This window comes from Sarcophilus harrisii, chromosome 4 (genome assembly GCF_902635505.1).
Source record: "Sarcophilus harrisii chromosome 4, mSarHar1.11, whole genome shotgun sequence".
In the NCBI taxonomy this organism is placed as follows: domain Eukaryota; kingdom Metazoa; phylum Chordata; class Mammalia; order Dasyuromorphia; family Dasyuridae; genus Sarcophilus; species Sarcophilus harrisii.
In genome coordinates this window covers 19,867,264-19,889,145 of record NC_045429.1, presented here as the reverse complement: position 1 = coordinate 19,889,145, position 21,882 = coordinate 19,867,264, and the positions used below count along the sequence as shown (strand labels likewise).

The 21,882-nt window shown below is 41.5% G+C and overlaps 1 protein-coding gene across 7 annotated transcripts in view; it reads right to left on the bottom strand.

Moving 5' to 3' along the window:
- DAB1 (DAB adaptor protein 1) overlaps positions 1–21,882 on the bottom strand; it is a 701,566-nt gene that overhangs the window by 17,700 nt on the left and 661,984 nt on the right. For 5 of the 7 annotated variants that reach the window (XM_031969031.1, XM_031969032.1, XM_031969030.1 and 2 more), the window contains 5 exons: positions 20,873–20,935; positions 18,059–18,167; positions 12,629–13,180; positions 2,758–2,885; positions 2,021–2,134 (listed from right to left, as the gene is read on the bottom strand). In XM_031969031.1, coding sequence (XP_031824891.1) covers positions 2,036–2,134; positions 2,758–2,885; positions 12,629–13,180; positions 18,059–18,167; positions 20,873–20,935 — 951 coding nt within the window. In that variant the 3' untranslated portion in view covers positions 2,021–2,035. Of the gene's footprint in view, positions 1–2,020; positions 2,135–2,757; positions 2,886–12,628; positions 13,181–18,058; positions 18,168–20,872; positions 20,936–21,882 lie in introns of those variants that run through there. The other 2 variants (XM_031969034.1, XM_031969033.1) reach the window with 2 other exon arrangements.

Sequence of the window (21,882 nt, the reverse complement as noted above, 5' to 3'; positions counted from 1 at the left end):
CACCAGAATGGAAGAGCTGGAGCAATAATATTTGGAAATTGAACATAGTTGATGATGTCGTCAAGCAGACAGATTTTGTGGGATTTGTTCTCTCCAGAATGGCAGCCTTCTCTGGAGAAGAGATGGGCTGTGCTGAACAGCAAGTACAAGAAGTACTTCGGCAGAAATGGAGCAGCATCAGGAATGAGGAGTGTTGCAAGAATGTTTAATATTGGAGAGCTGGATTTGAAGTGATGATCTAGTACAGAGAGTGAGTCTCCCCTCTAACACTCTGAAGGCAAAGACAAGCATCTTTGGACTTTTTAATTCAATGTTCACTGTGGAGATGCTACAATACACTTTATAAATGTAGAGGTTCTCAGGAACTCGGTCACCTGGTTCAATACCCTCATTTTTCAGATGAGGAAGCTGAGATCTAGATAAGCGAAGTGACTTGCCTCTTAATCAGGTCAAAGGAGATATAAGTGCCCCATTGATCTTACTTCTACGTACATGGATTTTGTGAATTTCCTCAATTTTTCCATCTTTTACTTGCTAGCCAACTGACACTGGAAAGTCATTACATTTCTCTGAGTCTGTTTTTTCAGTTGGAAGACTAGGACAATAATCGGCTGATTCTTAAAGGGACTTGGATCATCTGTTTCAATCTTTTCACTGGAGAAATAAAGAAACTGAGACCCAAAGAGAAATCCTTCAGGTACCAAGCAGTAGAACAGGAAATCAGACCCAAATCTTGTGCTCTTGGTGCGTTCTACCCTGGAGTCCCAGTGTAAATGGGCACCAAATGATTGGCAGGTAGAGAGTATCTCCCTGTCAGTGGGAAATCCAGATGCAAATGTGAAGTGATGGTATTCAATCAAAATGGCACCAGAAGAAAGAGCATATTTGGCTTTAGGAAAGAAGATTAGAACTTGAATGAATGTATTAATAAAACAAATCCAGAATTTTTCTTAATTATGTAGTTATATCCTGAGAGCTTTATAAATTTAAAAAATGCTCAATATATGTGTGAGTGGGTTGTGAGTAGAACACTGGATGAGATAGATTACTTTGTTAATTGAAAAAAAAAACATTAAAAAATAAGATGGAACTCAAAGAAGTGACAAGAACAGACATCTCTTCCATCTCCTTTGTAGATATGAGTCTACTGATATGGATTACTGCACATTAAATCAGATTGTTTTCAATGCATTCAATGATTTTTGCTTATTTTCCCTCCTCTTATTTCTCTATTTTTAAAAAATTGCTATAGAGACAGGAATAATAAATATATTCTCCAAGAAAAGGGAAATGACCCAGGGAAAATCTAAATCATGTAAAACTAACAAATCAATAAAATATATTTTAAAATTATTATTTTCTTTATAGAACAACACATTTTGATCTGGAAGGGAACCTAGAGGTTGTATAATCTGACCCCCCCCCCCTTTTTAATGATGAGTACACTGAGGTCTAGAGAAGTGAGGGGACTTATGCAGGGTCACGCCAGTAGTAAGCAAGAGAGACCGGAGTCAAACCTACATTCTCTGCTTCCAAACCCAGTGCCCTTTCTGTTCTGCCACATTACTGTTATTTCTGTTCAGTAGGAAAGATAGACAGGCTCATTAGACCTGGCATTTTGGTTGGTCCTATGGCTGCCCTTAGGTTGGAACAAGGACATATGGTGCTCACAGCAAACCTTACAGGGTCACTTCCATACCTTATTGACACAGGTAAAACCAAGTCCATTCCATTAATAATCCACCCCCTTTGGTCCTCCCTCCCTGACCCTGGCCCAACATGCAGACATGTTTTATGGGGAAATCCACAAAAGCCCCATCCTTGCAAACACAGAGCAAATGGCAGGCCATGCAGTCACTGGGCAGCAGTAAGAAGAGGAGAGACATGGGAGAGAATACAGGCATCAGGGAGAGACACAGCAGAAACAGCAGATACAGAGGGGGAGCAGGGGTGGCAAACGGTGGTGAGAGGAGCAGCAGGCAGTCGAAGGGTGAAAGAGAAATAAAGACCGGATACCTACCCCAACCTGCGCTATCTAGCTACCGACCTCTGGACTTATATTATCACCACTGGGGTCCCCACCACTGGGCTCACCAAATGGATCACTGCTGGATGAGGCCTGAGACCCATCAGGCTAAAATACAAGAACATAACACCTTTTTGTTGTGGTTGCTCTTGACAGAGTCACGAGGAAAGGCAGGAGTGGGTGCTTATCGTGCTGTGAATAAAGCTCATTGTTTAGACAGAGAAGACAAATTCAGGAAAAAAGAACACAGCCATGGGTAGCGGGCCTCATTCTTTTAACTGATAAAGTGCCCAGCATCTGCAGGTAATTCCTTTAGTGAAAATAGAAGAAAGGGAGGGAGGGAGGAAAAAGGAAGTAGGAAGAACAGAATGAAAAAGGAAAGGAGGGAGGGAAGAAGGGAGAAAAAAAGAAAAGGAGGAAGGAAAGGAAGGAAGGAAGAAGAAAGGAAAGAAGGAAGAAAGGGAGGGAGGGAGGAAAGAAAGAAGAAAGGAAGGATTTAAAAAAGGGAAGAAAGAAGGGGTGGAGGAAGAAAGGAAGGAAAAGGTAAGAAAAGGAAACTCCTTTACAGACTTCTCCTTTAAATCTTTTGATTTCAGATCAGAGAGTAAAAATAAACAAACACTGTCTTGGGAAGTCCCCTTCATATTACACCTCCTACTCAGGCGTACTCCAGAAATCAATTTTTCTATTTATTTTGCTGGGTGAGAAAAGGTACAAAAGGCATTACTCACAGCTTCCTGCTCTTCACTTTTGCTGGGGCTCTCAAAGCCCTCTTCAAAGATGTCATCCGTGGTGGGGTCACTGGCATGGGATGCTGATGATTTTGATGGAGAACTTTGCCTGGGTGCAGGGGTTGGAGCTAGAGAGAATACACACAAAGGAGAAATTGAGTTTCATTTGCTTTCATTATAAAGACATTTGCTGTGATTCTACTGTTCAGAGAATGGCTCTGGATGGATAAGACCAGAGAGACTTTTTTTTTTTGGGGGGGGAAGGATAATTAGGATTAAGTGATTTATTTGGGGTCATACAGCTTGTAAGTGTCTGAGACAAGATTTGAACTGAGGTCCTCCCGACTCCATGGTTTGTGCTCTATCCATTACGCCACCTAGTTACTCCAGGAGAGACATATTGGAAAATAAATATAATGTAACAATGAAAGATACCAATCCATTTTAAAGAGTTATATGCCAAAAGGAGTATGGAAGGCACTGGGAATGGGGGAAAGATACTGAGTCTACATATGTGTGTGTATGTGTATATGTATATGTGTGTATTAAGTGTATATACGTGTGTATATATATATATATATGTACATATATATGTATACAGGCATATACATACATGTATATGTTTATAAATGTGTTATGTATAAGTTTACATGTGTGCATATGTGTATGTATGTGTATACACACATATATATACACACACATATACATACATATGTAAATACAAGATGCTCTAATGCCTTAGGCAGGTGTAAATGAAGTATTATTTCATGTTCCAGGGATGAAGGTTTGCTCCTGACAAGGAGAGAAAAGGGAAATTAAGTCATTCAGCCATTATTAAGCCTCTACTGTGAGCCAGGTGTTATGCTAGAAAATTGGGGGGAAAAAAGAAAGGCAAAAACCAGACCTGCTCTTGTGGAACTCAGGCTAATGGAAGAGATAACACGCAGATAACTACATAAAACCAGCCAGAAATAAGACCAGCTGGAGACAACCAAGGCGCTCGTACTTAGGGGCCCGGGAAAGGCCTCTCTCCCAGAGAGGGAGCTTGGCTAGCCAGGATCTGGGACAGCGGATGGAGCCTGGAGGCTGAGATGAGGAGGGACACGGCACACAGACAATGTGCACAAAGGGCCAGTCAGAACTGTCCTGAGGAGTGACCAGCAAGACCAGGTCACTTGGATGCAGAGTGTGGGGGAGTCGGAAGCCAGGAGAAGGCACAAGACTGGAAGGCCATGGAAGGCAGGCTACAAAGGCCTGTAAAAACAAGACAGGAGGAAGTAGGCGATCCAGGAGCTGAGAAGGAGCCCGAGAAGTTTTCTGAATAAGGGTGCGATATGGTCATGCAGGTGCTTTAGGAGAGCCAAGTAGGTAGGAAAGGGCATGAAGCCGGGAGCCAAGGCAACAGTGATAAGGGACCGGATCAAGATGATGGCGATGTCAGAAGAGAGAAGGGAGATAGACTGGAAATATTACAAAGGAAGAATCAATGGGACTTAGAAGATGATTAGATTTTCTTTGTATATCCAGAGCGTAACACAGTGCTTGTCTCCTAGTAAGCATTTAATAAATGTTTATTGACTGAATGACAGTAACAGGAAAATTCAGAAGGGAGGAGGTGAGAGGAAGCATAGGGATTCAGTTTTGGACATGCAGAGTTTAAGGTATCTCTGGGATATCCAGTTTGAGGTGTTCAATATACAGTCAGAGATGGGAGAATGGAGCTCAGGAGACAGTTTAGGGCTGAATAAATAAAGCCAAGGATTATTTCTATAAGAAATCATAACTGAATCCCTGAGAGTTGAGATTATCCAGTGAAATAACCCAGAGAAAGAAGTCAAGTCCATATTTTGGGGGACACCAGTGGTTAGTGGATAAGATCTAAAGATCAAGCAGGGGAGACAGAAAGAGAGCAGTCAGAAAGTTAAGGAGGAGAATTGGGACTGAATATTGTCTCGAACAGCTAGAAAGAAGAGGATGTTCAATAGTTTCAAAAACTGAAGAGAGGTTAAAAAAAGAAATAAGATTGAGAAAAGGCCAATAGATTTGACAATTCAGAGACCACTGACAACTTTGGAGATAGAATTTTCAACTGAATGATGAGATTGGCTTCCTGATCCAGACAGAGAGAGAACTGAGAAGAGACTGAGAAGAAAGGAAATGGAAGAGGGGATTGTAAATAGCTTTCTCAAGGCGTTTGACCATAAAAGGAAGTAAAGACACCGAATAGCTAGCAGAGATGGATGGATCAAGAAAGATTTTTGAGGTAGGAGAAACCTGAGTATTTTTGTAAGCAGCAGGGAAGGAGCCAATAGGGAGACAATGAAGATAAGTGGGAGAGGCAATAACAGAGGGGGCAATCTACTAGAGAAGATGGGATAGAATGGGATTACTTGTGCATGGACGAGGGTTCTGCCTTAGCTAGAAGGGCTATTTTTTCATGTGACACAAGTATGAAGGAGGAGATAGTGGGGGAAGGTATCTGAGTGATATGAAACAAGGAGGAGAGAATGAAAGGAGCCCTCAGCAAATGGCCATCATTTTTTTTTCATTGAAATATGAGACAAGTTTCCCAGTTGAAAAGGTAGGGAAAAAGAGCCATAGAATGTTTGAGGAGGAACAAAATGGTTGGTTTCAGCCACTGTAGGGAGCAGAATAGTGAAGTGATTAGAGGGGTTCAAAAGGATTACCTTGCTGCAGGGAGGGCCCTTTTGAGATTTCTGTAATCTAAATTTGTACTGGGCCCAGTCCACACAATTTTGTGATTTTCTCTAATTTCATGCAGTAGCCTGAAAATTAGAGTGAATTCAAGGGATGATGGAAGTAATCCAGGACAGCTGCTGATTGAATAAGGGAACAAGAACCTGAAGAAAGCGGAGAAGGTAATCTTGAACTAAATGGCCAAGAAGTCAAAATGGAGAAAGAAAGAGATTGTAGCATGGGGTGGTGGCCTGAAAAAGAACTGAACAATATTAGACATGGAGGGTCATGGTGGGGAAGAAGAGCTGTATTAGAAATTGCAAGGCAGAAGGAGGTAGGAGATGACAATAAATTATTCGGATAAAGTATATAACATGGAAACAGAACACTTGTGGATGATGGCAAATCCAAAGGTATGGAAATCTTTGTGTACAACTGTGATGGAGGGGAGTAGAGCATGAGAAATGTAGATGAGGAAGTGGGAAGTTAAAGTGCTTAAAGTGAGAAGGTGAGAAGAAAGGAAGTGGAGGCAAGGATTATAGATGGATCTTCTCCAGGACTTTAGCCATGAAAGGAACGAAAGTTATGGGAGCATGACTAATGGGGATGTATAGATCAAATGAGTTTTTTTGGAGAGATTTGAGCATATTTATGAGCAGCACTGAAAGAACCAGTGGATTTAGAGTGGATGATGCTAAATGAGACTGTGGAGATAAAGAGGGAAAATCTACTGGTAAAGAGAGCATGGAATGGGACACTTGTACATGGTGAGGGGCTTGCTCTGGCAAGAAGGGCTGTCTTTCCGTGTGACCCGAGCAAAGATGGAAATAGAAGGGAAAGGGCATTTTAATGATGTTGGATCAATATATATGCTGAAATCCAACAACAAGCATTTATTAGGTACATGCTATGTCCCAGACATCATGCTAAGCACTGAAGATAGAAGAAGAACAAACAGATATTCCCTTCTCCTTGCTCACTAGGGCAGAAGTTAAGAACAGTGTGATTCAGGTTTGCCCTCAATGTGTTGGTGTCCCAGCCATTTACCACAAGATAAGACAATTAATTATAGGGATGTTATCCTGCTGCGGTTATATGGACCCTGAGATCTCTCCTAAATGAGAGCTTTTGTGATTCTGTTATCTGGCTTTAAAGAGGAAGGGATTCAGGAGGTAAAGAGAAGACATATCTCTGGCAGAGAGAACTGAATCCCAGTATTTTATAGTTACATTCCACTTTGAAATAGTGCTCACTGTATTTTTTTTAAGTTGCTTCTCCACAACCTCCTGGTTCTGTTTTCTGGTGCCCAGCAGAAAGAACCTGAGTCCTTTGCCATATGTTAGCTCTTCAAATATCTGAAGATGGCTTTCATGTTCGACTTCTGCCCATTCTTATTTTTTTCAAGCTTAAATATCCTTCTATTAGAATCCTATCCTTCCTATGGCAAGATGCCAAGGCTCTTTACCGACGGCCATTTTCTGAAGGCCCTCTAGATTACTAACATCCATACTATATACTACATACTAACATACTAATATATATACTACATACATACATACTAACAAACAGGGGCATTCAGAACTCAACGAAATACTCTAGACATGGGATTACATCCCAGAGTTGCAGAGGACTCTCGCCTCCTCATTCCTGGCAGCTTTGCCGATTTTACCATGGCCTAAGTCTGAATTGACTTCTTGGCTGCCACATTCTCATGCTATAGAGAAGATGACTGCGTAGGTGAATAGAGAGCTGACCATGGAGTCAGGAAGACATGGGTACAAGCTTTGCCCTTAACATACCCTTCTGTGGGAAAAAAACAAGACAAAACAAAACAAAACAAAATCTTTCTAAACTAAGTTGCAGAGAAAGTGTTTTCTTGCATCAATAGAGGCAGTAGAGGGAATTTCTTCAGTGGAAGGAGTTTCCATTACCAAATGAAACCTCTGTTCTATCCCCAATTCTTACCAAATCATTGATTTATTCTCAGCTTGCAATTCATTAAAAGCCCTAGACTATATTTAAAAAACAAACAATCTTCCAAACCTACTGTCTAGTCTGTGCCTTCCCAAACTGGTCTGGACAAAGGTGACTTTTTGGAACTCAGTAAACCTTGAAAGATCACAGAAGACCATGGATTTTGATCTGGAAAGGACCTCTGTAGCCATGTAATTTAGATCTAGATTTGTTTGAAATCAGAGCTGGCAAAATCAGATGCAAGATCAGAAACTAGACCTAAAAGCAAAAGCAAATCCACACTAATTAAGAGATAATTAGGAATACTACATTTTACTAAAAAGTACATTGATGATGATTAATATAAAAACATTTAAAGCAAATTTCTCTAATAGTGGCTTCGTTTCTCAAATATAGAAGGGACTGAGTCAAATATTTTAAAAGATAAGAGCCATTTCCCAATTGATAAATGGTCAAAATTTTCAAGAAAAGAAATCTAAGATATGTATAGTCATATAAAAATGTTCTAAATCAGTATTGATTAGAGAAATACAAACTAAAACAACTCCGAGATGCCATCTCACACCTTTCAGAAGTAACAAATGTTCGAGGGGATGTGGAGAAAATGGGACACTAATAAACAATTGATGGAGTTGCCAAGTGGTCCAACTATTCTAGGAAAGAATTTGGGGCTATAAAACAGCACATCCTTTGACTCAGGAATTGACCATTACATCTGTACCTCAAAGAGTTCAAAGAAAAAAAAGAACTTACATGTACAAAAATATTTACTGCAACTCTTGTTATGGTGGCAAAGAATTAGAAATTGAGGGGATGGACATCAGTTGGAGAATGGCTTAACAAGGTATAGCTTATTACTGTGATGGAATCAATCCTATTGTGCTGAGGGAAATAATGAGGGAGGTGGTTTTAGGGGAAAAAAACATGGCAAGGCTGATATGAACGGATGCAAAGTGAAGTACGAAGAACCAAGTGCGTTGCACACAGTAACAGTGATGTGGTCCTAATGACCAGCTGCGAAAAACTTGGTTACTCTGATCAAGACAATGAATCCTCAATCAAAAAGAATTCATGGTGAAAAATGCTACCCCCTCCCCAAGAGAGAACCTATGAACTGAGTGCAAATTGAAGTTTAATTTTCTCGCTTTATTTTTTGTTTCTTTTTTAATGACGTAGTTAATATGAAAATGCTTTCTGTGATTTCACATATATCATTGATATAATTTTACCTGCCTTCTCAGTGAGTAAACAAGGGTTGAGAGGTAGAGAATCTGGAACTCAATTTAAAAAAAAGAAAAGAATGCTAGAAATATTTTTTTTCAAAAAAAAAAAAGGTAAGAAATGGGGTCTATTAGGATCCACATCCTAGTCTCTGCCCAGTGGTCTCCCTATATCACACAGATTTTCCTCATGACTCTAGAGCTCTGCATGTGGCTGCCCAATGGTAATCACTTGATCAATAGTGACTACCTCAGCGACTTTATTTGTGGTACCCTGTTGATTGCCTGGTCAGTCATCCAAAGAAAAGACTGCAGAGGGTGAGGGCGGAGGCTTTTACTCCAGGTAGTAACTCAGACTGGATTTTAAGGGACCCACTTTTTTCCAAATAGAAAAAAGAAAGTCTTTTGGGTCTCACCATGTACCCCCAGATGGCTCCCAACTCTACAGATGGCAAAGCTATGATGCTGAGCAGCACTGCTGCCTCCTGCCCCTCCTCCCATCTTTGGACTGAAATAAGTACACACTCTGAACGTCTCCTCTTCATTCATCCCTTTCCAACTGGCAGCCAGCACGGGAGGCACCAGACAGATGCTGGAGGGATGGATTCCGTGACTTCAGAATAACGGTGGCTCACTTTAACTTAGCACTTTACAAGGCACGTTCTTCCCAAGGGCCCCGGGAGGGAGGGAGAGCGAATCTCACCCAGCTCCCCTTGTAGATGGAGATCCTGGAGCTTGGGGGGGGGCAGAGAACACTGCGAAGGTCATGGTAGAGTGATGGAGAGAATAAGGAGGCAGGGAACTGGGCAAACCTCTTACTTCAGGCAGCTCCCAGGGTGGGGCCTGCAGAAGTCACCAACTCTCCTGAGCCTCGGAAGGGGTGAGACTAGAGGGTCTCTGAGGTCCCATCTAGATCTGGGTCAGTGAGAATATGTCACTCTTGGCCTTGGTTATCTCATCTGAAGAATGGGGTGATTGAACTCTTTAGCCTGATGATCTTATCATTGTACTCCTATGAATTTTTCCAGATTCACAAAGGGAGTAAGTATCAAAGCTGGGACTCAGTGGAAATCCTTCTAGCTCCAAATCTATGAGGATTTCCCATCTTCCTGTTTCTCTTCCCCCCCCCCACATTTCTCTCTACCTAATTCTCTCTCTCTCTCTCTCTCTCTCTCTCTGTTTATCTACATCTGTATCTATCTTTCTATCTATTTATTCATCCATCCATCCATCCAACTCTCTCTATGTATCTCTATCAACTTCACTCCATCTCATGAAAACATAAGATCCTTGAGAGAAGAAGCTGTTAAATACATTGAATTTATATTTCAGTACCTACTTGTAGGGGGCCACAGACAGCGGGGAAACTCTGGGCAAGGGATAAGACTCTTCGGCCCAGAGGGAACCTGCTGACAATGTCTGCTTCGGCTCCCATCTCCCCCAAGGACTCTCGGCCTTCTTGAGCAGTTGGGGGTTGTGATTGAAGGGGAGTGATACCAGGTGGCAAACTATGTACAATAGCAAGTTGTGGATCCCACGTGCACATGCCCAGTTTGTAGCTTTGGTTACATAAGGGATGAGGGTATACAAAGGGGAAGGAACTGGGAATACACGGACTCCACATTTCCATCCTCCCAGGAGTCCCGCCTCATCCCTCCTCCATGTATGTTTTGTCACCCCAACTGGGGGCTCTAGAAAGCAGGACACAACACCTATGTACCCAGCCTGGTCATCAGTGAATGCCCACGGATGGACTGATTAGGTGTAACAGCTGCAGGGTAAGGTACTGTGGCAGAGTGCACAGAGGTGGGGTTTGGAGCCTGGAAGCTCACCCGGGATTTTACTAGCAGTGTGACTCCGGGAAAAGCACTTCACCACCACCTGCCTCAGTGTCCTCAGTTGTAAAACAAGTGGCCTGGGGTTGTGGAGCTCTAAGGCCCTCCAGCCTGAAATCTCTGATCACAAAAACCACTTGATATCTCTGGGTCTCAGCTCCTCAATCTGTACAATGGGTTAAATATGTACTTTATGGGGTCACTGTGAGCATCACATGAAACTAAGGGCTTAATGAATGTTTATTGCTTGCTTGATTCCTTATGGACATCACTCGGTGGACATCAGCCTCCTAACTGGTCTCCCTTTGGTGAGTCTCTTCCAACTCCAATCCATTCTCCAGTAATTTCCCTAAAGCTGGGTCTGACTGCATCATTCTTATTTTTTGCCAAGGTTAATTGGGATTTAAATGAATGACTGGCCCAGGCTCAAACAGCTGGTAAGTGTTAAGTGCCTGAGGCCAAACAAACTCAGGTCCTCCTGACTTTGGTGCTCTATCCACTGCTCCGTGTAGCTGCCCCTACTTAATATTCTTTTAAAAATATTTTATTAATTAATTTAAATTTTTTATTATTATTTTTAATGAGACAATTGGGGTTAAGTGACTTGCCCAAGGTCACACAGCCAGGAAGTGTTAAGTGTCTGAAGCCAGATTTGAACTCAGGTCCTCCTGACTTCAGGGCTGGTGCTCTTTGCTGCATCTATGCTCAAAACATAGCCCCATTGCACACAGTAGTCTCAACTTTAAAACATTTTTATATAAATATGTGGATAATATATATTATATAATATATTAACATATAATGTAATATATAATATATTAATATATAATACAATATAAATAATATATGATATAAATATATGAATATTAAATAATGTACATTATTATATCAACATAATGTAATATTTAATATATTAATATATAACATAAATATATTATAATATATTAACATATAATATAATATATGAATATAATAACACGATATAAATAATACATGATCTAAATATATGAATATTAAATAATGTACATTATTATATCAGCATAATGTAATATTTAATATATTAATATATAACACAAATATGTATTATATAATATATTAACAAGCAATGTAATATATAATATATTAATATATAACATGGTATAAATAATAATATGTGATATAAATATATGGATATTAAATTATGTACATTATTATATCAACGTAATGTAAAATTTAATATATTAATATATAACAAATATATTATATAATATATTAACATAAAATGTAATATATATTAATATATAACATGATATAAATAATATGATATAAATATATGAATATTAAATAATGTACATTATTATATCAACGTAAAGTAAAATTTAATATATTAATATATAACATAAATATATTATATAATATATTAACATATAATGTAATATATAATATATAAATATGTAACACGATATAAATAATATATGATATAAATATATGAATATTAAGTAATGTACATTAGTATATCAACGTAATGTAATATTTAATATAACATATGACATAAATATGTATTATATAATATATTAACATATAATGTAATATATAATATATTAATATGTAACACGATATAAATAATATATGATATAAATATATGAATATTAAATAATGTACATTATTATATCAACGTAATGTAAAATTTAATATATTAATATATAACATAAATATATTATATAATATATTAACACATAATGTAATATATAATATATTAATATGTAACACGATATAAATAATACATGATATAAATATATGAATATTAAGTAATGCACATTATTATATCAACGTAATGTAATATTTAATATATTAATATGTGACATAAATATGTATTATATATTAACATATAATGTAATATATAATATATTAATATATAACATGATATAAAATATATGACTATTAAATAATGTACATGATTATATTAACATACATCATGTAATATTTAACATATTAATACGTTTATATAAAACACATTTTACGGACTGGATGGGCTGACGGTTTTAAAAAGCGTTGTCATCGATCACTTAGAGGTCACTGAGATGGGGATGCCCTAAGGACCTCCAGATTTCCCGCCCCCGGAGACACGCCCCCTTCCCATAAGGCCCCGCGGCGGGCGCTACTCACGGGAGTTGGTCGAGGGCGTGGTGGAAGTCACGGGGGTCAAGTTCAGCTGGGAGATGTCGAAGTCGTCGCAGTCCTCCGTGTCCTGAGCCACCCCGACTTTGTTGAAGTAGCTGGAGAAGGCCTCTGAGGTGCAACTGAGGGAAGGCTGGTCGGGCTTCCGGGAGGGCACCGGGGGAGGCGGCGCCATCTGGAAATCCTTGAACATTTCTTTCCCCATCTTCTGCCGGGGCCGGTCTGCCTGGGGGCTGGACCGCGTGGAGTCGCCGGCGGCGGCCGGGAGCGCGGCCAGGGGAGTGAGGGCGCCCGGAAACATGGCGGCCGGCAAAGGCATCACAGTCTGGGTGGGCAGGAAGGCGGTGGGCGGGAACTGGCCGGCCACGGAGGGCCACGCCTGCTGGGGGGCGGGGAAGAGGCCCGGCTGGCCCCACGCTATTGGCTGGCCCCCGGGCATCACCTGGGCCACCGGAGGCGGGGCCCCCATGGCGATTTGCTGTTGGACTAGGGGCTGCTGTCCCCAGAATGAGGGGAGGACGGCGCCCATGGCAACGTAACCTAGGAGACAAGGATGGGGGTTCGGTTAGAGCGCATGCGCGTCAGTAAATGCTTCCAATCCATAACGACGGCAAGAGCCGCAGCAACAATAATAAGAAGAAATTGTGTAACCCTGGGAAAAACGCTCAATCTTCCCGTTTTCTCATCAGTTCGGATACTTGGTTTATTTATTTATTTATTTATTTTTTATTAAAGCTTTTTATTTTCAAAGCAGATGCACGGGTCATTTTCCAACTTTGACCCTCAGAAGACCTTGTGTTCCAGATTTTCCCCTCGTTCCCCCAGCCCCTCCCCTAAATGGCACATAATCCGATCCGTATCTGTTAGGTCCAGGATACGTACACGCTTGTACAGTTCTCTCGCTGCACAAGGAAAATCGGGCCAAAAAGGAAAAATAAAACGCAAGCGAACAACAAAAAGAGCGGGAACGTTCTGTTGCGATCCACACTCTGAGAAAACGCCCACTGGCACTGGTGGAGAAAGAAAATGTAGTCCCTGAAGCAATTCTGGGAGGTAGGGAAAGGAAGTTCCATGGTTAGCAGTAGTTTGTATAGGAAGAAATTGAAACCCCTCCCCTCCCCCCCCCAAAGGTAGCCCGCCCTGAGCTCCATTCCCCGGGCCAACAGCCAAATCCTGATCTGGGCCCCCGTTCCGGGTGCTGTTCCTCGGAATGAGCAGTCAGCGCCTGGACAAAAGGCTGCTACCGGCAGGAACTGAGCAATAGCGTGAGAATTTCCAAGCAAGCATCTGAACTCCAAGAATGATCCGCAGTGCAAGAGAGAGTGGTTTTATTTTTTCTTTCTTTCTTTCTTTTCTTCCTCTTCTTCTTCAAATCAGCGCCGACAGATGGGTTGAGCACATTTTTCTGGAGAGCTGTTAGCATGTCTCCCTGGCCCTGTGCCATCTGCGGAGAGCACAGTCTTGGAGGAGGGGGAGGGAGAAGCTGGAATCACAGTTGGGAATCACAGGGAAACCGGTTTGGGCGTCTGTGCGTTGGAAGGTCTCTCACCCCCATTTTCTTTCAGGGAAGACGCTGAGGGTAGAACACAGCACAGGAACTCTGGCCCCTGAGCTACATTTCTCTCTAGCCTGCTGGGATATCTTGCATCCTGAAAATCATGCGAGACTGGTATGGGTTTGCTTTGGAACGACTGAACAGGTTATCAACAGTTTACTTAGGGGTGACCATCAGGGGAGAAGTCACCCTGAGGAGCATCCATTGAGATAACTGAGCTCCAGTCAAACCCCAAGTCTTCCAGGTCAGGAACTGAAAGGAGTCGATTAATGAACGTGCTCCTCCACTAACTAGTGAATGAGAGATGACAAATACAGGGGGAAGTAGCAAAGAACCGGGATGGGGGTAAGGATTTACAGTGAATACAAGATATTTGGGGAAATATTAGAAGATTTGGATGAACCGATATCAAGTCAGGTAAGTAGAAGTAGTAAAATAATGTCCACAATGACAACAATGTAAATGGAAAGGACAAAGGAAACAACAAAAATGAAAGTGAAAAAAAACAAAACAACTAGGTTGGATTCAAGAAGAGTCATAACAATGTATATGGACTATGGGTACGAAGAACTAATGTATTTTACTCAAGTGAGGTGCTGGTTCTTTTTGCTGAACTTTTATCACTCTTTTGTATTCTTTATTATAAGGGATGGCCCTCTTGGAGAGAGAAAAGAGGGGCATATTGGGATATTAAGGCCATATAAAAACCAAAAATAGGAATAAAATTGCTTTTATTGAAAAAAGCAATAGGGAGGAGGAGAATACCATTGTTTTCTTAAGTATGGTCTCCACAAGACTGGAAGTGATTTTATATTTAAGGAAAAGTATTTATCAATTGAGCAACTAGATTGATTTGGGGACTGACTGAAGGTAAATGCTTTTTTTTTTTTGAGAAGGAAGAGGTAGACTACTAAATAGCTAAGCCTGTTTTTGTAACACTGGAGAAATATAAAAGATCAGTGTTTCCCCTAGGAATCTACTTTTTTTTTTTTTTTTTGAAGGATGTAGTGTTTTCTGTATATACCAAAATAGTCACAGTAACACTTTCCTTGTCATAGCAAAGAACTGGAAACCGAAGTAGGAGATTGGCTGACAAACTTTGGGACATGATTGGGATGGGATAGTTTTAAGGAATATGAAAAATTTAGACATAGGAAGACTTACATGAACAGATAAAAAGTAGAATAAGCAGAATAAGAAAACAAAATTCTCAGCGATGACAATAATATAAATGGAAAGAACTAAAAATAGAATTTTTGTAATTATAAATGACTAAATTTGGCTTCTTGAAGTGAGGATAAAATGCCCTTCTCTTCCTTCTTTGCAGAGGTGAGAGAATATGAGTGCTCATAACTGAATATACTGTCAGACTGGAATGATGCTGTTGAGTAGTTTTATTAAGCTGTTTTTTTTTCCCTCCCTCCCTTCCTTCCTTCCTTCCTTCCTTCCTTCCTTCCTTCCTTCCTTCCTCCCTCCCTCCCTCCCTCCCTTCCTTCCTCCCTCTCTTCCTCTCTTCCTTTCTCCCTCCGTTCCCTTCTCCCTCCCTTCCCTTCTCCCTCCTTTCCTTTCTTCCTTCGTTCCTCCCTCCCTTCCTTCCTCCCTCCCTCTCTTCCTCTCTTCCTTTCTCCCTCCGTTCCCTTCTCCCTCCCTTCCTTTCTTCCTCCTTCCTTCCTCCCTCCCTCCCTCCTCTTCCTTCCTCCCTCTCTTCCTCTCTTCCTTTCTCCCTCCGTTCCCTTCTCCCTCCCTTCCCTTCTCCCTCCTTTCCTTTCTTCCTTCCTTCCTCCCTCTTCCTTCCTCCCTCCTTCCTCTTCCTTTCTCCCTCCGTTCCCTTCTCCCTCCCTTCCCTTCTCCCTCCTTTCCTTTCTTCCTTCCTTCCTCCCTTCCTTCCTTCCTTCCTCCCTCTCTTCCTCTCTTCCTTTCTCCCTCCTTCCCTTCTCCCTCCCTTCCCTTCTCCCTCCTTTCCTTTCTTCCTTCCTCCCTCCCTTCCTTCCTTCCTTCCTCCCTCTCTTCCTCTCTTCCTTTCTCCCTCCGTTCCCTTCTCCCTCCCTTCCCTTCTCCCTCCTTTCCTTTCTTCCTCCTTCCTTCCTCCCTCCCTCCCTCCCTTCCTTCCTTCCTTCCTCCCTCTCTTCCTCTCTTCCTTTCTCCCTCCGTTCCCTTCTCCCTCCCTTCCCTTCTTCCTCCTTTCCTTCCTTCCTTCCTCCCTCCCTCCCTCCCTCCCTTCCTTCCTCCCTCTCTTCCTCTCTTCCTTTCTCCCTCCGTTCCCTTCTCCCTCCCTTCCCTTCTCCCTCCTTTCCTTTCTTCCTTCCTTCCTCCCTCCCTTCCTTCCTTCCTCCCTCTCTTCCTCTCTTCCTTTCTCCCTCCGTTCCCTTCTCCCTCCCTTCCTTTCTTCCTCCCTTCCCTCCCTTCCTCCCTTTCTCCATTCCTCCCTTCCTTCTTTCCTTCCTTCTTTCCCTCCCTTCCTCCTTTTGGATGGGACTTTTTGTGTACTGTGGTACAATTCCATCTGACAGATGAACAGGACTGCATCTCCCTCAGCGTGGCAGTAAAGGGTGAATGAATGTGGAAATGGATGCTTTGAGGCTGTCTTTTTCTATTTCCAGAAGGGTGGAAAATAGTCATAGTTAGAGTAAAGGGTCACTTGCAGGCTCAGGCTTTTCTTCCAGACTTTCCCTTTGGAATATTATTTGCTTCATTGTAATGCAAATAGAAGATCACCAGCATAACTGGCAATCAATGGAGATGACTCAGAGCCCCTCAGAGAAGCATAAAAGAAAGTAAAGAAGGCCCAGAGTCACCAAATGTGAGAAAATAAAACAGAGAATGTAAGAGCTGGGATGGGGCTTAGGGGAGAGAGTCCTTTGGGATGACCTCTAAAACACGGACTATTAAAACAAAGCTTGAAGGGACCTTATAACAGAATAATTAGAGCTGTTGGGGGCTTAACATAAAGGATTCCACATAAGAAGCTTGCATGGACCTTAGAAGTCATCTACCCCTCCTCTCATTTTACAGATGAGGAAACTGAGACCCATTAAAGTAAATGACTTGCCCGATATTAAGGGCATAATGCCAGAGGTAGAGTTTGACCCCATGTTTTCTGGCTCCAGAGGCAATAAATATTATTTTCACTATCTCATCATTCCTCCCTAGACTTTCAAGGACTCTGAGACATTAGACATAAAAGCAGAGATAGTTAGAACAGAGAATACCCAAGCTCGATGGGCCCTAAGAGATGCCCTAGTTTCAGTCATTTTATGGATGAGATGAATGAATCCCTTTCCCTCTTCCCTGTCCTTTCCAACTTAGAGTAAGAGATGATTCTTCTACATCAAAATTTCTTAAACTAGGTTCATGACCCCATATGAGGTCATATAACTGAATATCAGGGTCATGAAATGATGATTTATTATCAGTAAATGTTTGTAGAACCATTTTATAAATTTACATACCCAAGGCTGTGTAAACATTTCTCAGACATAAAGGGGTTATGGGTGGGGAAAGTTTGTCAGAGATGTCACACTCAAGGAGAAATGGGGCCTAATTCATAATCTGCAAAGAAAACCCCACGTGCTCTGTGGTCCACAGAGTGGTGAAGAGAAGACCTGCTTGAATGACTCAACATCAACAAATCCATACCTTAGGCTCTCTGTAGGCCATATGCTGACTCCATTTTACAATGTAATATTATCTTCCTTTTAACATGGCTTTATTTATTTAATTATTCCCCAATTGTTTTATTTCCATTCAGAGAGCACTTGGGAGTGTCGGGGGCTGCACAACCGGGAGGGTGCGTTTCCCATCTCTGTTGTCCAGTATGGGGCCTGGGCGAAGGCCCATTTGGGCAAGCCGATGTCCTTCCTTACCTGAGGGTACAGCAGTAGTGCTGAAAGGAACAGAACCAAACATTTCGGCACTAGCGGGGAGTGTCTGAGATGAAGATGGGATAAAGGCATCACCTGGAGTTGCAGGAGTCTGAAAAAGAGAGGATGCAGTGTAATAAGGAGGACCATCCTTATGTGTGGGAGGAGAGGTGCTGGCCACAAAATGGCAGGATGGTGGTTACCACTTTTCATCTTAAAAGCCAAAGCAGTATGGGTTAGTACATAATATAGGTTTGTATCTAGGCAAAGCAATTTTCTAACCATCTCTGGGATCACACAGAATTTGAGTGGCAGAGTGGGATAGTAAAAAAAAAAATGGGACTTGGAGTTGAAAAGTCCTGCATTCAAATCCACCTCAAACACCTACCACTCATGTGATCCTGGGCAAGTCACTTCTCTGTGTCTGTAAAAGGATTTCAAAGGCCTTTTGCAGGTTTAAGGTTGTGCTCCCAGAGTTTAAGCTCTAAGGGGATGGTGAAATCTAGCCCCTCATTTTACAGATAAGAAAACAGAGTAACTGATTTAATAACACTAAGAAGATAAATGGTAGAACCAGAAATCAAATGCACGTCCTTTGCCTTTGAACATGGTCGCCTGTCCACTGTGGTGGCAGTGGGCCTGTGGCTCTGGATTGCTCTTCTCAGTAGGAAAGAACTGGACTTGATTTGACTTTCTGCTCCTCCTTAGGGTCTTCAGTTCTATCCTTCACCCCCACTGCCTCTTTTCCATCCTCACTGACACTTCAGAACCCCAGGAGCCCAATTACTGGTTCTAGAGGAACTCTTCTGATGTTCTGAGTCCCCCTGCTATCATTCTTCTCCCCACCTTCTTCCCCGGCCCTGTACCTGGCTTTTGGCCAGATCTCCCCAGTCAAGCTCCTTCATAGGGCTTTTATTTTCAGGTGGGAAGTGATGACTGTCTCCACATCCCACACTCTTCCCATCCTACCACACTTCCTCGTATTAGGAAAAGCACTGATAGACCAGAATAGCAGGGGGGCTTAAAGCTGCGACATATAGATTGTGAATTGCTCATTTGATTGTAAATAGGGACTGCCTGTCTTTCTGTTTGTAGTATCTTCAGTGCTCAACAAACAGCATGTACTTAATATGTTTATAACTAACATGAGAATCAGAGACATTAGGGAGATTTCCTATACAATAAAAGAATAATGTGATGGAAACTGAGGTTGAGATTGGGGGACATCTTATTGTTTTTAAATAGCTAAATGGACTAATTCAAAAGGACTTGGAAATGCAGGGATGCAGTTTTTTGGCTCAATATCAACTTCCTTACTCTTGGAGTTGTGTGAACTCGAAAGGTCTGCCTGTGGTTGTCATGGATGCAATTTCCATCCTATTTAATCTCTGCCTGGTGACCCTTTGGGGCTTTGCTGTGGAAGGTGTCCCTGATCTGCAGGAGGTCAGACGACTACTTTTCTAAGGTATCACTGAACCCTACATCAGAAGGATAAAAGAGCAAAGTTCCAATTTCATGGCATTATTCCCATTTCTCCTGCTCTGCCCAATGTCCCGGAAGCTCCCTACCATCAGGTGTCTGGAGCTGTGCAGCTGGCCCCAGACTTCCCTCCTGGCGTCAGCGGCTGAAGAGCCCCATCTGTGTTCAGCAAAAGGGTCATTGCCCTTTCTTGCTGATGCACATCTAGCCATTGACCCGTGGCAATGATGCTTCAGGCTGGGAGTACCGCACGAGGCTGGCCCTGAAGATTTCCTAGTAACTTCAGCTGCACCAGTGAGGGCAGCAAAAGTGGAAAACTTTTTGTATTTATCAGAGCTTCCCAGCAGCCCAGAATACATAAAATTCTCCCAGGGTGTGGATTCTGGGATTTCCAAAGTCATTCCTATATGTGCCTCCTTCTGTATGGGTAATAATTCATTTTGTTAGATTATGCTTTTTTGTTACAAAGGATTTGTCTTGTTTTTTGGGGGGAAAGTTGGAATGAAGAGGAAAACAAATGCAAATTAAAATTAATTTAAATAATTAATAATAAGTGAATACTGAATATGAAGTCCTTGAAGACCCTGAAGCTGCAGAAATAAAAATGAAGTATTTCTTGCCCCTGAGGAATTTACAATTAAGTCAACAGCATTTATTAAGCATCTACTATATACTAATTTCAGGGGACACAAAGGCAAAACCAAATCAACAACCCCAAATCCTGATTTCCTGTACCATCATCTATTCTTACCCCTTAGAAGTACATTATACCTTAAAAAGTAGAGTCCAGTGGGTCCCCCTTACCCCCCAGCATGGAGAAACCCAGACAGACATAGAGAATACTACTCTGGTAAGCAACTCTGCTAATACGGAGGTCTTGCCTAGCTCCCCTGTTCTTCCTCCCAATAACAATCAGCTCTGCAGAACCACAGCCTGTTTATTTGCACCAGCCCCGAATCCTGGGTCGTCTCTACTTTGACAGAGTGATCTCAGGGATGGAGATGGAGAGAGAGGGAAAAGGAGAGAGGGAGAGAGAAAGACAGAGTTAAGAGATAAAGAGACAGACAAAATACACAGAGACAGACATAGACAAGAGATAGATACAGAGAAATAAACAGAAATAGAAGCAGAGATAGACACACAGAGACAGATTCAAACAGAGACACAAAGACAGAGAGACAGGGGGTGGAATACAAGCATTAGCAGCTGTCATACTCTTCTCAAGAACCAACAGCCTTGCTTCTTAATTATGAAAAGTGAGGAATGGAGGATGCTGGGAAAAGAAAAGAAAAAAAAAACTGGGAGATCACAGGGTATAAATAAAGAATGGATACTTACTGGGGGAGAGGTTATATCTGGAGGGGTGGACATGTCCCCAAAAAGCTCTAACTGGGTCACAGCCTAAAAAGAAAAAAAAATGTTTGACAACATAAATGCATTTCCTTCTGCTTCTTGGGAACAGATGATGTTCATTAGATTTTTTTTTCTTAGAAAATGGTTCATACACTCACAAAGACTTAATGATTCCTCACATTACTCACCCTTAAATAGTGCTTTAGATTTACAAAACATTTTCCTCAGGAGATCCTTACAAGATGTAGGTATTTGTCAATATAGTCATCCCCACTCAGCAGGTTCAGTGAATTTCCTGGCTCAATGTCAACCAGCTAGGAAGTGTCACAGGTAGAACTTGAACTCACAATATGTGTTTGGTTTTTTTTTTCCCCTTTGGAACTCACAGCTTGTAATTTCAAAATTCAGCTTTTGTGGCCTAATATGCTAATTTCCTTTGTAGTCACAGAAATTACTCGATAACAATAATTTCCTTATCGAATCGACCATTTATCTACTGTTAACTAGCTTCTTTTCCAAGTTAGACTAGATCATTATCTCATAATTTCTATATAACATATAATTTCTATAATAGTATACATAACAATATATCCACATAATATCTATATTTATGCATTTGTAAACACATTTGTAACATAGACGTGTTACACTGATAATACTTTATACTTCTCAATATACTTTTAGATGTTTATCTCATTTATCCTCACAATTATTCAGTGAGAAATCGACTCAGGCATAGCAAAGGAAGAGTCATTCTTGATACACCTGATAAACCGTCATCTTACTTGCAGGGATGGACACTGTCCCTATCAATGAATGCTAGTATCCTTCCACATCTAGTCCCTCTGGACAATTCTGATTTTTCTGCAAAACCCTAAGGAACAGACGTCATCATTCAAAAGGAGACACTCACCATGTCCAGGACCTGTCTGGTTTCTTTAATATTGTCCTTGTTATCTCTACTTAACTGAAGTCATTTGGGCAAGTGCCACAGC